At 33.9% G+C, this 12,711-nt stretch overlaps 1 protein-coding gene across 1 annotated transcript in view; it reads left to right on the top strand.

The window, feature by feature from the left end:
* Positions 1-417: 417 nt before the first annotated feature.
* LOC133323471 (Ca(2+)/calmodulin-responsive adenylate cyclase) overlaps positions 418-12,711 on the top strand; it is a 47,844-nt gene continuing 35,550 nt past the window's right edge. The window contains exons 1-3 of the mRNA XM_061532396.1: positions 418-619; positions 686-865; positions 8,727-8,900. Coding sequence (XP_061388380.1) covers positions 419-619; positions 686-865; positions 8,727-8,900 — 555 coding nt within the window. The 5' untranslated portion in view covers position 418. The remainder of the gene's footprint in view (positions 620-685; positions 866-8,726; positions 8,901-12,711) is intronic.

Genomic DNA, 12,711 nt, shown 5'->3' with positions numbered 1-12,711 from the left:
TCACCATGAAATTGAAGTTCAAAATCAAAAATGTTTCCTCAAGGCAAATAGCATTAATGTTACCACAAAGTACATATTAAACGTACACATATATTTATAAAAATTGTGTGTAACGACATCAATACTAATATCAATTTTCTTACTTACCTTTCATTACAGATTTAATGGTCTTCTTGCTTCTGAAGGATTTATCGAAAAACTTTAAAGTTTTGGCTTTCGTTGCATAAATAACCGCCCTTCGAAGGCGGTGGTGGTTGGTTGGGCTTCATTCTTAATTTCAACTTTTGTTCCTTAAGTTTTTGTTCTCAACATTCAAACTCAAGCTAAGCTGTAAAACTTTACTACTTCTACCACCACGCACACGTCTCACATTTATCATCATCGTCATCATCCTGTCAAGCATCAAGTTGATATCGTCATGGATCATGCTGTGAAAGCTACACGTGGTCGTCCTTGGAATACCCTGCGTTTCGAAAATGATGAACTGGAGTGTCTGTATCAACGTTACACCCTTAAATTGCAACGATTTTCGGTGCTGGGCGTGGTGGCCCTGGTTGTGGTGCTATGTGGTGTAATGGCCGCCTTATCCTTTGTCTACAATTACACTGCAACATTTCATGTAAGTGTTGAATTCTTTAGAATTATTGCAAGTGTTATTTTATTGTTTCTTTTTTTTTCTTTCCAGAATGTCTTCAATTCATTTGTGTGCCTACTATTTGCCATAATTTTAATTTTGTTGCAATGTCGCGTGATCAAGGATCATCATTTACCCTGCCTTTGCTATGGCATTCTATTATTTACTGCTGCCATTTGTTTTGTTTCGATGCCGACATTGGGTTCCATATTTCCGGTTGACACCAAGGAGGTAAGTTTCAGTTTTTTGTGTGAAAATATTTTTTGGGTCAAAGGTGTTTTTTGGAAGTTTAGTATTTTGACAGTGTTTTTGCATTTTAGAAATATATATATATATATATGTATATAGATTAGTTTTTGTACAGACGGCTTTAAATGTTAACATGAAATGTTTGACATGAAGTTTTTAGCTAAATAATAAATTAAGGAAAAGGAAAAAATATTTATGTCTGCCAATGTTGGGCGGAGTTGTAAAACAATTTTAAAATTTGGTTTTAATACTTGTTCTAAGAGGGAAAAAAGATTAAATACAATTACAATTAAATATAATTCCACTTTAATACAAATACAATTAATTTTCCATAATACTCATAATACTTGTTAATGTTATTTCATAAATTAACAACAACAAAAACGAAAATAAAAATACGTCCTTTTTACCCGCACACATTACACATGTATGTATTGCACATTATGTATCCACATCATCACTTAGTTACAGTAATTAATTAAACATATTTAATTAATTGTATATTCAAATTATTTTCTTTGAAAAAAAAAATAATAAAATAAACAAAAGGATGCAGCCGAGGTAATAAATTGTAAAACCGTAAAAAATTTTAAAGACAAAAGTAAAATTAAAATCATTATTGGATTGTAGTTTACAATAGGAGTCATTAAAGTCATGTAATTGATTGCAAAAAAAAAAAAAAAACAAGTGAAAAACGTTAAGTTCGGCCTGGCCGAACTTTGGATACCCTCCACCATAGAAATACTGAAAATTTTTGAAATGAAAATATAGGGAACATACATATAACTACAATTCTACCAATCGATTGTTGTAAACCAAATCGAAATTGCAGCAATTCTAATGGAGGTTTACATGTGTATAAAATCCTGAAAATACTCCAATTAGGGGGCAAATTTATATGAAAGCGGGACCAATATTGGCAACATTGTGTAGGAATTTGCGAATACTTGGTGTTTTCATTATATAAGAGGTTATACCTAATTAAGAGCCGATATAGCTCAAGCTCCAAGCTAATAATTTAGTTTTGAATCCCAATGCCGTGCATCACGCTAAATATTAAATATGTAGGATGTTTTTATAGGACCTGGGCCTAAATGCGTGCCGATATAGTTCCTTCTCAAACCTCACGTTCCAGTTTTTATGGCTAAATCGACTAAATCGTTTTAGAATTCCATAAATTGCAGGGTATGAACTGAAGAATACCCCCCTTTCTTTGGTGGAATACAGCTATATGGAGATAACCCCAACACCCGGAACAAATTAGCTAACAATTTTAATGTAAACATGGGGTTATATGAGGACTAACCCTAAAATGGGGTGAATATTAATAATTTTTGGTAGGGAGATTTGTTACCATATACGACTACAAAATACCAAATTACAGCAAATTCGGTTGAAAAAATACCGAAAATAGGAGTGTACCCTTATATGGGGGCTACCAGAAAATGTGGACCTATGTTTTTAATTTTTAGTTTAGATATTTGGCACCAAACAAGAACCCAATGTACCAAATTTCAAAAAACGCGCTCAAGAACCCCATAATACCGACATTTTTGGGGTACCCTTATAAGGGGGCTACCAGAAAAAATGGACCTATATTTATAATTTTTAGTGGAGAGATTGGGTTCCCACTAGCAACTCAATGTACAAAATTTCGGCGAATTCGGTTGAAAATGGCGCTCAAGAACCCCAAATAAGTAAAATAAGTAAATAATGGGAGCTATGTCTAAACGTGGACCAATATATCCCATCTTCGAACTTGACCTGCTATCTCTATTCGTTTAGACGCTAGATTGATTACAACAGACGGACATGCTTAGATCGTCTTAGAATTTTACCCTGATCAAGAATATATATACTTTATAGGGTCGGAATTGAATATTTCGATGAGTTACAAACGAAATGACAAAATTAATATACCCTCCATACTATGGTGGATGGTATAAAAAAAACACACACAACAGCAACAACAAAAAATGTTACATAGGCTATTAATATCATTATCACGTGCAGTAAATGAATTCCCTCATACCATTTGTCTGCGCTTAAAATTCATGATTTAATAAACCCTCACAAAAATATGTCTTTTTCCATTTTGAAGATTTAATCGGCATGCAAGTTATGGTCTGATCAGCCTTAAATTGTTTTCAACCTCGATCTTTTCATTTCTATGAATATTTGTACCCTCCAATTGCCTGATAAGTTTTCAAAAATATCCATAAATAATTCAATTGAAAAACACGTTTCAGGGCATTAACCCCTTTTCAAAAATGGGTTTAAACATATTGCTTATAGCGATTTTAAGCTATCGTTGTTAATACTTGTATAGATACATTGATAAATGACGGGCTAGGCAATGCCATTTTTGCTAGAAATATTTGACACCCAATGAGAACCAAATTAGAGCAAATTATGTTAAAAACGTACTCAAAGTGCCGATATCGATATGTTAGATAGTTTTGCTAACCAATGGGAACTCAAAGTAACAATTACATGCAATTTAGTTGAAAATGTGCCAAAAAATCCCCAAACTTCGAATCAGTTGGGGGGTGATATATACAAGCTCTACCAATCCTAGAGTAGTAGAGTAACTGCGGGTAATGTGGACTACCATTTCCTTTTTTTATATTATAGACTTAACAACTTTAAAAACAAATTATTTTCACATCATAGTAGATATGTTGTCTAAATATATTACAGGTCAAACATTATATATTTTTATATAAAAAAGTTATTGCATTTTATAAAACAAAAACGCAAAACTACGATATAAATAACTTGGCGACTAATGTGGATCAGTAAGTGAAAAAGCATGCTGTGGATTGTTTGTGATCAAATTATATTCATTTCAATTTTAGGTAAAAATGAATGCAAAAATATATGGGTTCATGTTTTGGAATACCCCGTATTTAAAACTATTTTTGAAGTCCTAGCTTCATTATCCAACTGAAAACAGCTGTAATTTCCCATATCGCAGAAATGTTTTTAATAAGGGTCTATATTTCGAATTGGTCTCCATAAAAAGGTCCCGATTTTTTAAATCAAATTAAATCAAACTTAATACTCACCCAGCCAAACGTTCGAATTTGTTGTGGAAAATATTTATTTAATTTCAATACAGGTCGCGACATAGTTTTGTAAACTTTTGATAAGCGTCTCAGTAGACTTCCATTTGTAATCTTTTGATAAGCTTTCATTCTTATTCATATTTAAAAAAGCAACTTTTTATCATTTAAAAAAAGCCAAACTTAAGTCTAATTTTTAAAAATCTACACGTATAGTTCGACGACTCTTTCCAAATATTTGTAAAACTTCCACTACTAAAAGTCAAAAATGTCTTAAAAATATTTGGTTTATATATTTAAGGAATATATATTTATACCCTTCACCACACTGTGGTACAGGGTATTATGTCTTTGTGCATATGTTTGTAACAGGCAAAAATAATCGAGATAGACCCATGGTTCCTTTTGAGAATATGCATAGAATCACTTTCTGAGTCGATTTATGCATGTCCGTCCGTCCGTCTGTCTGTCTGTCTGTCTGTCCATGTTAAATTGTAAAAAAAGTACAGGTCGCATTTATGATCCGAATTGGATGAAATTTGGCATAGGTCACTTATTCGGCCCAAGGACGAACCCTATTGAAATTGGGAAAAATCGGTTCAGATTTAGATATAACTCCCATATATATATTTAACCGATTTAATGTAAACGGTCCCTATATATCTTTCGATTTGCACGAAATTTGGTACAGGCTAATCATTTAGGCCTATAATGATGTCTGCCAATTTTCGTGAAAATCGGTCCAGATTTAGATATAGCTCCCATATATAGTTTCGTCCGATTTCATGTAAATGGTGCCCCAAAGTCCCTATATATCTTTTGATTTGCACGAAATTTGGCATGAAATTTGGCATAACGCACTGAATTAAGCCTAGAGTGATGTCTGCCAAGTTTCGAGAAAATCTGTCCAAATTTAGATATAGCTCCCATATATAGTTTCGTCCGATTTCATGTAAATGGTGCTCTAAAGTCCCTATATATCTTTCGATTTGCACGAAATTTGGCATAACGTACTGAATTGAGCCTAGAAGGAAGTCTGCCAAGTTTCGAGAAAATCGGTCTAGATTTAGATATAGCTCCCATATATAGTTTCGTCCGATTCCATGTAAATGGTGCACCAAAGTCCCTATATATCCTTCGATTTGCACGAAATGTGGCATAACGTACTTAATTGAGCCCAGAATGATGTCTGCCAAGTTTCATGAAAATCGGTCCTGATTTAGATATATCTTCCTTATATAGTTTCGTCCGATTTCATGTAAATGGTGCCCCAAAGTCCCTATATATCTTTTGATTTGCACGAAATTTGGTACAGCCTAATAATTTAGGCCTAGAATGATGTCTGCCAAGTTTCGTGAAAATAGGTCAAGATTTACATATGTTTCCCATATATAGTTTCGTCCGATTTCATGTAAATGGTGCACCAAAGTCCCTATATATCCTTCGATTTGCACGAAATTTGGCATAACGTACTGAATTGAGTCTAGAATGATGTCTGCCAAGTTTCGTGAAAATAGGTCAAGATTTACATATAGCTCCCTTTTATTATAGATTGATTTTATGTAATTGACGCACCAAGAACCAATAAGAACAAAACGGTCTGAAATTAGTATAACCTATCCTGTGACAAGTTTGTTTGAAATCGCTTAATATTTGAATAGAGCTTCCATATATATTTTCGCCCGATTTCAAGTAAATTGGGCATCAAACTCCTCATGTTAGTCAGTTTGACATCAAATTTTGCACAACGTACAAAATTGAGCATAGAATTATGTAGTTGCGTTTTCTAGCAGTACAGACATAGCCCAACGGATGACCCATTTATATTTGTTTGAAGTCGATTTACATACTTTATGGATAGATCTACGTAGATTCGCATTTAGATAAATATCACATATTTTATTTCATCCAATTTCATGCTAATAGTCCTGTTTAATATACCCATAGTGGTGAAGGGTATCATATAGTCGGCCGCGTCCGACTTTACTACTTTCCTTACTGGTTTTCATATAAACCAGTGAACGGAGCAGTATAGTCGTATGGAACCGACTATATGATACCCTTCACAACTACTACTGAAATCCAACTTTCTGTGGTTCTGGCCTGCACCCTCAATATTCTAATTAGTTGGCCAGATCTACAACTCCGTATAACATTTGTAATGTTCGGCGTAGAAAATGCAATATTTAATGTAAAAGTGTGGGTTAATTTGCCCAGCTAAATACTGACCGATTATCATGAAAACGCCCACGCTTATTCCATGGACATATTGATTTCATCCTGCAAAATGTCGGTATGTTCGGGCGACCAGAAAAACATACAAAAATAAAGTTTTGGTACATACATTAACCGATCATTACATGCAAAATTTTGTGATGATTGGTCCATAACTGTGGCCTGTATCGTGTTTACAAATTATAATGAGATATGTAGATCGGTGTGCTAGAAGTGGTGGGCACATAAAGCTGTAATAATAATAATAATGTGTAGGGTATACAAATATTTTATAAATAAAATCTACTATTATGGTTTGAATGATTCCATGGAAGAATATCGCAAACAAATACTTAAGTCCGCAATTATAGTCTTATTTGACATTCTCGAAAGTAATCAATTTTAATTTTAAGGGAACCCCACCCATTCTCGATTTTAATTTTTCAAGATTTTCAATGGGCTGGTATATCAATACCAATGCTTGTTAAGGTTTGTAACTTTGCACATATATATTTAAAGATTTAAAAAATAAGAAAAATTATTTTTTGTTGTTTTGTTATTGTTTTTTGTAATTAAAGAAAAGTCCTTATTATCGCTCTAAAATTAACAAAATAGCGGACCTTTGAAAAAATATTTTTGGAAAATCGCCGATTTTTACCACAAACTAAGTTGAAAAATAAAGAAGATCTTCTCCGATTGGCTTTATCCTAGTTCATACTATAGCTATACACTCACAGAGAAATGTGTAAAAATTTGGAATCGATTGGGTTATTAGTTTTTGAGTTATCGTGCCCGCCATTCGCAAAAGAGAAAAGCGCGTTTAAAGTTTGAGAAGCCCTTTAGCCGTCACTTGATGCTGACACAATAAATCGGCTATATCTTCAAGAGTTCTTGAGATTTTCACTTGAAATTTTGTAGGAACATTCTAGAATTAGAGTAGATTCGAATTAAATCAAAAATTTTTTTGACACCGAGAATGGGGGGGTCCCCTTAAAAGGGAATTTTAAATATATCTCTTATAGTTCAAAGATTGCTAAAAAAAAGTATTTTAAAACCCGTGAGCGGAGCAGTATAGTCGGACAGGGCCGACCATAAGATACCCTACACAACTTTCACGAAAATCTAACATTGTGTGGTTCTATATTCTGATCTTGGGCAATATTTGCACTCTCTTGACCTTTACCGTGGGTTATGTTGTTATGTTCGGCTTTCAATTGTGGCCTGTGGTTTTCGGTCCACTTTATCCCAATATTATTATCTGATCATCACCGGAAATTATAAGCGCTGTCCTTGAGCATACCTGGATCCTCATGGAAAATTTCAAAGCGATCAACGCTATATTTTCGCCCTCTAGTGTGGTAATGGGTTACTAAATAATATTTGAATACGTAAGCACCTGTAAATATTTAAGTGTAACTCCCACATCCGAGTAAATACGACAATGTAATTTGTATCAATTTAAAGGTCAACCACTCCTCTTGGATATTCTATCAAATTCTTGGGTCTTTGTTCTTCAGGGGTAAATATATACGTCATAGAATACAAATTTTGTCATTTTTCACACAAAAGTCAGGGCTCATTTGACCCGCTAAATATTGACCGATCAAAGCATGCATGCTTATTCTCTGGCCCGATCCCCTTTTCCATGCAAAAATTCGCGGGGTTTGGGTCAAAATTGCGGCCTCTGGAGCGACCAGAAAAACCGACAAAAATTATGTTTTTGGTCCATTTCATCCCCTAAACAAAATTTCGTGAAGATTGGTCCATAACTGTGGCCTGTATCGTGTTTACAAATTATAATGGACAGACGGACAGACGGACGGACGGACACACATGTCTAGATCGACTCAGCTAGTCGAGATATGACGATCGGTATACTTAAAGGTGGGTCTAGGACCAATATTTCGCGGCGTTACAAACTTTTGGGGCTGCACAAAGCTATCATACCCTGACAACATAAACTGAAGAATTTAATGATTATACATCCAAACAGTCCGTTCGGAAAGCACTATTTTTAAAATACTCAAAATATAGCTCGACGGATCCTGATGGCTAAAAAACGACTTATCTAAATTGCTTCAATATATTATATATATTTTGAAAAAAATAGGCTTAAAGTCAGAATAGCTTTTCAAAATAATTGTAACAAAACAAATTTAATGCTTGTAGATGAATTTGTTTGTTAAAAAAAACAAGCACATAGTTTTCTCGAAGACAATTAAATAATGCACTCTCATGCCTCGAATACTCATTTCAGTAATTATAAGGATAGGATTCTACAATCATAAAATATCATCAAGTTTAATACATAGAAACACAAAATAAAATCATGTTACTTCTTAGAATATAGTTAGAAAGACACATAAATAACTGTAGAAAATAAAAGGATAAGAAATAGTAAAAAGCACACAATTTAAATAGATCTTTAGCATCATTCTTAGCAATATCTCTAGATTTAGTTTGATTATATTGCTTCAGATGTGGTTATCCCCTGTTGATTTTAATAATTTTGCGAGATTTACATTTCTTTTTCTTATATTTTTCTCTCCCATTTTTTCCAACAGGTCATGGCCGAAGGTGTATGGCAAATAGTGTTTGTGGTCTTTTTGGCTTATGCCATGATGCCATTACAAATCTGGGAAGCTGTTTGCTTTGGCATTACACTACCCCTGGTGCACATCAGTTTGACTGTCTATAAAATATTTACAGATGCATTTCGTTATTTGGAATATAATCAGGTAAGTGCAGCAAAAGGTTGGATGGCTGGCTGGCGGGTTGACTCACTATGAATGTCTGGCCTGGCTAGAGAGAAATTTGCTTTATAAATAATTGCATATAAATTGAATTGGAATGCTCGAATGGTTATTAAATTTAGTGGTTGGCCAAGTGCAGTCAGACATGTGTTTTGTTTAAAAACACAGAGAGAAAGAGACGTCGACAAACAGACAAGTGGCTTGAAAGGTAAATTAACATAAAATGAACAACATTGCCAGCGAGCGATTTTTTGTCTGCTAAGTTTGTATATCTGCGGGCAGACAGTTAATTTTCAGGGACAATTTTTTACCCAACTTGGACATGGAGAAATAAAACAAAAAGACAACATAGTAACATGTGTTGGTAGTATACCAACAATTTGTATACACTTACATACATACAGAAGCACAAAATTAAGTAAATTTCCAATGTTTGTACGTAACAGGAAATGTTTTCATTTCCTTGTTCTGGTGACCTATCCTCATATTTATTAGCCTTTGGTCAAGAAAGGTCAACTGTCATGTAGTATTTATTCATTTGCTGACAGACAGTAAGCTGTGGTTGTATGTTTTGCTTGATTAGCAGCCAGTCGGGCGTATGGGTAATGTTAACTGTAATCTGCTGTATAATTTAATATTCATACGCACCCGAGTACTTATCACAAAAATAACCCGTATTATTTATTCATAATGGGAAATTATATTAATGCTACGGCATGGAAATGTCAAATTAAATTGCAGAAAGCATAGTTAAATTGTTGCTTATATTTAAATTTAATAGTCAAAATGTCGCAAGAATTTGAGAGAAATGGCTTAGGAACTTAAATGAAAGAGAGCCTCATGAGACATTAGATTTTCTATAAAGAAACCAAAGGGAAATACCCCTTTTCAACAATATTTCAATAGGTTTTTAAACGAACTTTAACTTTTTTGGAGGCTTTCAACATTTTATTTGTATTTATTTAAAGACTTCTGGGTTTGACCCTAGTCGTGTAGACTAGAAACACCCAATTTCATGAGTTTTCCAAGAAAATATTCCGATGCTGTTTCATAAATTGCCGCCTACGAAACACATGCAAAAAATATGGTTTGCGAGCTAATTCGAACTCTGACATGGTTGTACCGATCAATATATATTTTTGTGTGCTCAATAACTACCGCTAAAATATAAAGGGTTATTTTGGCAATACTGGTCCGAATATTCAATTCTTTTGGTACCTTCCACTCAAAGGGTTGTTATTTTATAAAGTTGTAAATATGATACGAAGTGAACAGATTGGCCGATTTGATCAAAATTAAATCCGAAACCTCTTTCATAAAAACATATGGGAAATTACAAAATTCTTTTAAAATTCATGATTTTTGGTACATAAGTTAAGAAAAATATGCTGATTTTAAACCTGTTCGCGTTTACAAATACGGATGCTGCTTACAAAAGTTATGGCGGTTGTAAATCTTGTATTTCAAATATAAATTAAATGAATTCCTATTTGCTGTAATTCGCGATTTTTTTCACAAAAGGTTAAACACATTTGTTTTCTTTGCATACTAGTGAAATCACATTGAAATACGGTATAATAGTCGCCAAAAACAAATAGAAGCATAAAGATATCTGAAAATAAAATAAATTAATGTTTTAATTAAGACAAAACGTTTTTTTTTTTTTGAATTTTCGATTTTTTAGTATGGTTAAGGGAATAAAGTTTTTAGTATATGCCACGCTTTCTTCTTCAAATTTCTTTAGGTGATTTTTAAATATCGGTAAATTGATCTGATAAGAGTTTCGACTTAAAAAAAGACCAAATATATTGCAGTTACAGTATATGAAAATGATCAACATTAAAAAAGCATGCAGTTCACGTATTCGTTGAAATCAGTTGATGCGCATGCGGTTTTCGTATAAACCGAATCAATCTCTTCCAATAATTATACATTTTTCGAGGTTTCATTAAACGGCTAAAGGTGCCGCTTGATGTACTTTACTATGCAAAAACCCTAAAAATGTCTGAAAATGACGCAACGTGCATACGATTTTTATGCGCATTCGGTTTCAGCAATCTCCTACGAAAATACACAAAAGTACACATATTATAAAAGAATTGGTTAAGAACCGCGGATGTGCGGCCACAGTCAATTTTGTATAAAAACGCGTACTATTCGCTCATCGATGTATTTTTGACCTATTTCCACACAGATTCGCGAATATGATAATACAAACATGAATGTATGTAAAATCAATTCGAAGAAAAACTCGATTATATACGCGAATTAGTCAAAATACTTTATGGAGTTTTTCCCACATTCAAGCTACATATATCCGCTGTTTTATTGGACGTATAAAAAACTAAAATCACGTGGGGTTCTACGGCATTTGAATGGACCTTACTAAATTTAGACTCAAAAAATAGGTTTTTTAAAAAAATTAAGCACCAAATGTTCGTCTTTGGAATCCAATAGTAAAGAATCTACGGTGAGCATATTCAAGAGATATGCACTAAACGAAGCAAAATCACGTGTTCTACAATCCTATAATCAGTTTAGACCATTATCTGGTTGCGCGTCCTGATTATAAGAAAAATTCAAAAAAACACCAAAAATCAGTCTTCAAAATGTCAGCATCCGTTTTGAGTGGATGCAGTGATTATATCGAAAAATCATACATTAGAACCATATTGTCCTGGGGGATGCATCAACGCACGCATATGTGATCAGTGAGATTTTGCGTTGTGTGTTGGCTTCAACACATTTTCACCCATTTGTATACCCTCCACCATAGTATGGAGGGTATATTAACTTTGTCATTCCGTTTGTAACTCACCGAAATATTCATTTCCGACCCTATAAAGTATATATATTCTTGATCAGGGTAAAATTCTAAGACAATCTAGCCATGTCCGTTCGTCTATCTTCCCAAGGAATTTAGATAGGGTGCTAAAGTTTTGCATAGGGTTGTCTATTGTCTGCAGGCAGGTCAAATTCGATATATCGGTCAACGTTTAGGCATAGCTCCCATATAAGGGTACCCCCAAATTTTCGGTATTTTGGGGTTCTTGAGCGCGTTTTTCAACCGAATTCGCTGAAAGTTGGTACATTGGGTTCTTATTAGGTACTAAATGTCGCCACAAAAAATTATAAATAGAGGTCCACTTTTTCTGGTAGCCCAATATAACGATACCTCCTAATCTTCAGTATTTTGGTACTTTGATTTCTAAATAGGTTTCAAATCACTCTACAAAAAATTATGAATATAGGTCCATTTTTTATGGTAAACCCCCATATAAGGGTACCCTAATTTTCGGTATTTTGGGGTTCTTGATCGTGTTTTTCAACCGAATTCGCTGAAATTTGGTATATTGGGTTCTTATAGGGTACCAAATATCTCCACTAAAAATTATAAATATAAGTCCATTTTTTCTGGTAGCTCCCATATAAGGGTATCCCCAAATTTCGGTATTTTGGGGTTCTTGAGCGCGTTTTTCAACCGTAATCACTGATATTTGGTATATTGTAGCCGTATATGGAAACAAATCTCCCTACAAAAAATTATTAATAGTCAACCCCTTTTAGGCGTAGTCCCCATATAACCCCATTTTTATACCCTTCACCACACTGTGGTACAGGGTATTATGTCTTTGTGCATATGTTTGTAACAGGCAAAAGGAAACGAGATAGACACATGGTTCCTTTTGAGAATATGCATAGAATCACTTTCTAAGTCGATTTATGCATGTCCGTCCGCCCGTCCGTCTGTCCATGTATTTTTGTGAGCAAAGTACAGGTCGCATTTATGATCCGA

The sequence above is a fragment of the Musca vetustissima genome, unplaced genomic scaffold, assembly GCF_032173495.1.
Source record: "Musca vetustissima isolate MV318-11 ecotype Yass unplaced genomic scaffold, APGP_CSIRO_Mvet_v1 utg4689, whole genome shotgun sequence".
In the NCBI taxonomy this organism is placed as follows: domain Eukaryota; kingdom Metazoa; phylum Arthropoda; class Insecta; order Diptera; family Muscidae; genus Musca; species Musca vetustissima.
The sequence above is the reverse complement of the archived record's forward strand: the minus strand, read 5'-3'. Positions and strand labels throughout refer to the sequence as shown.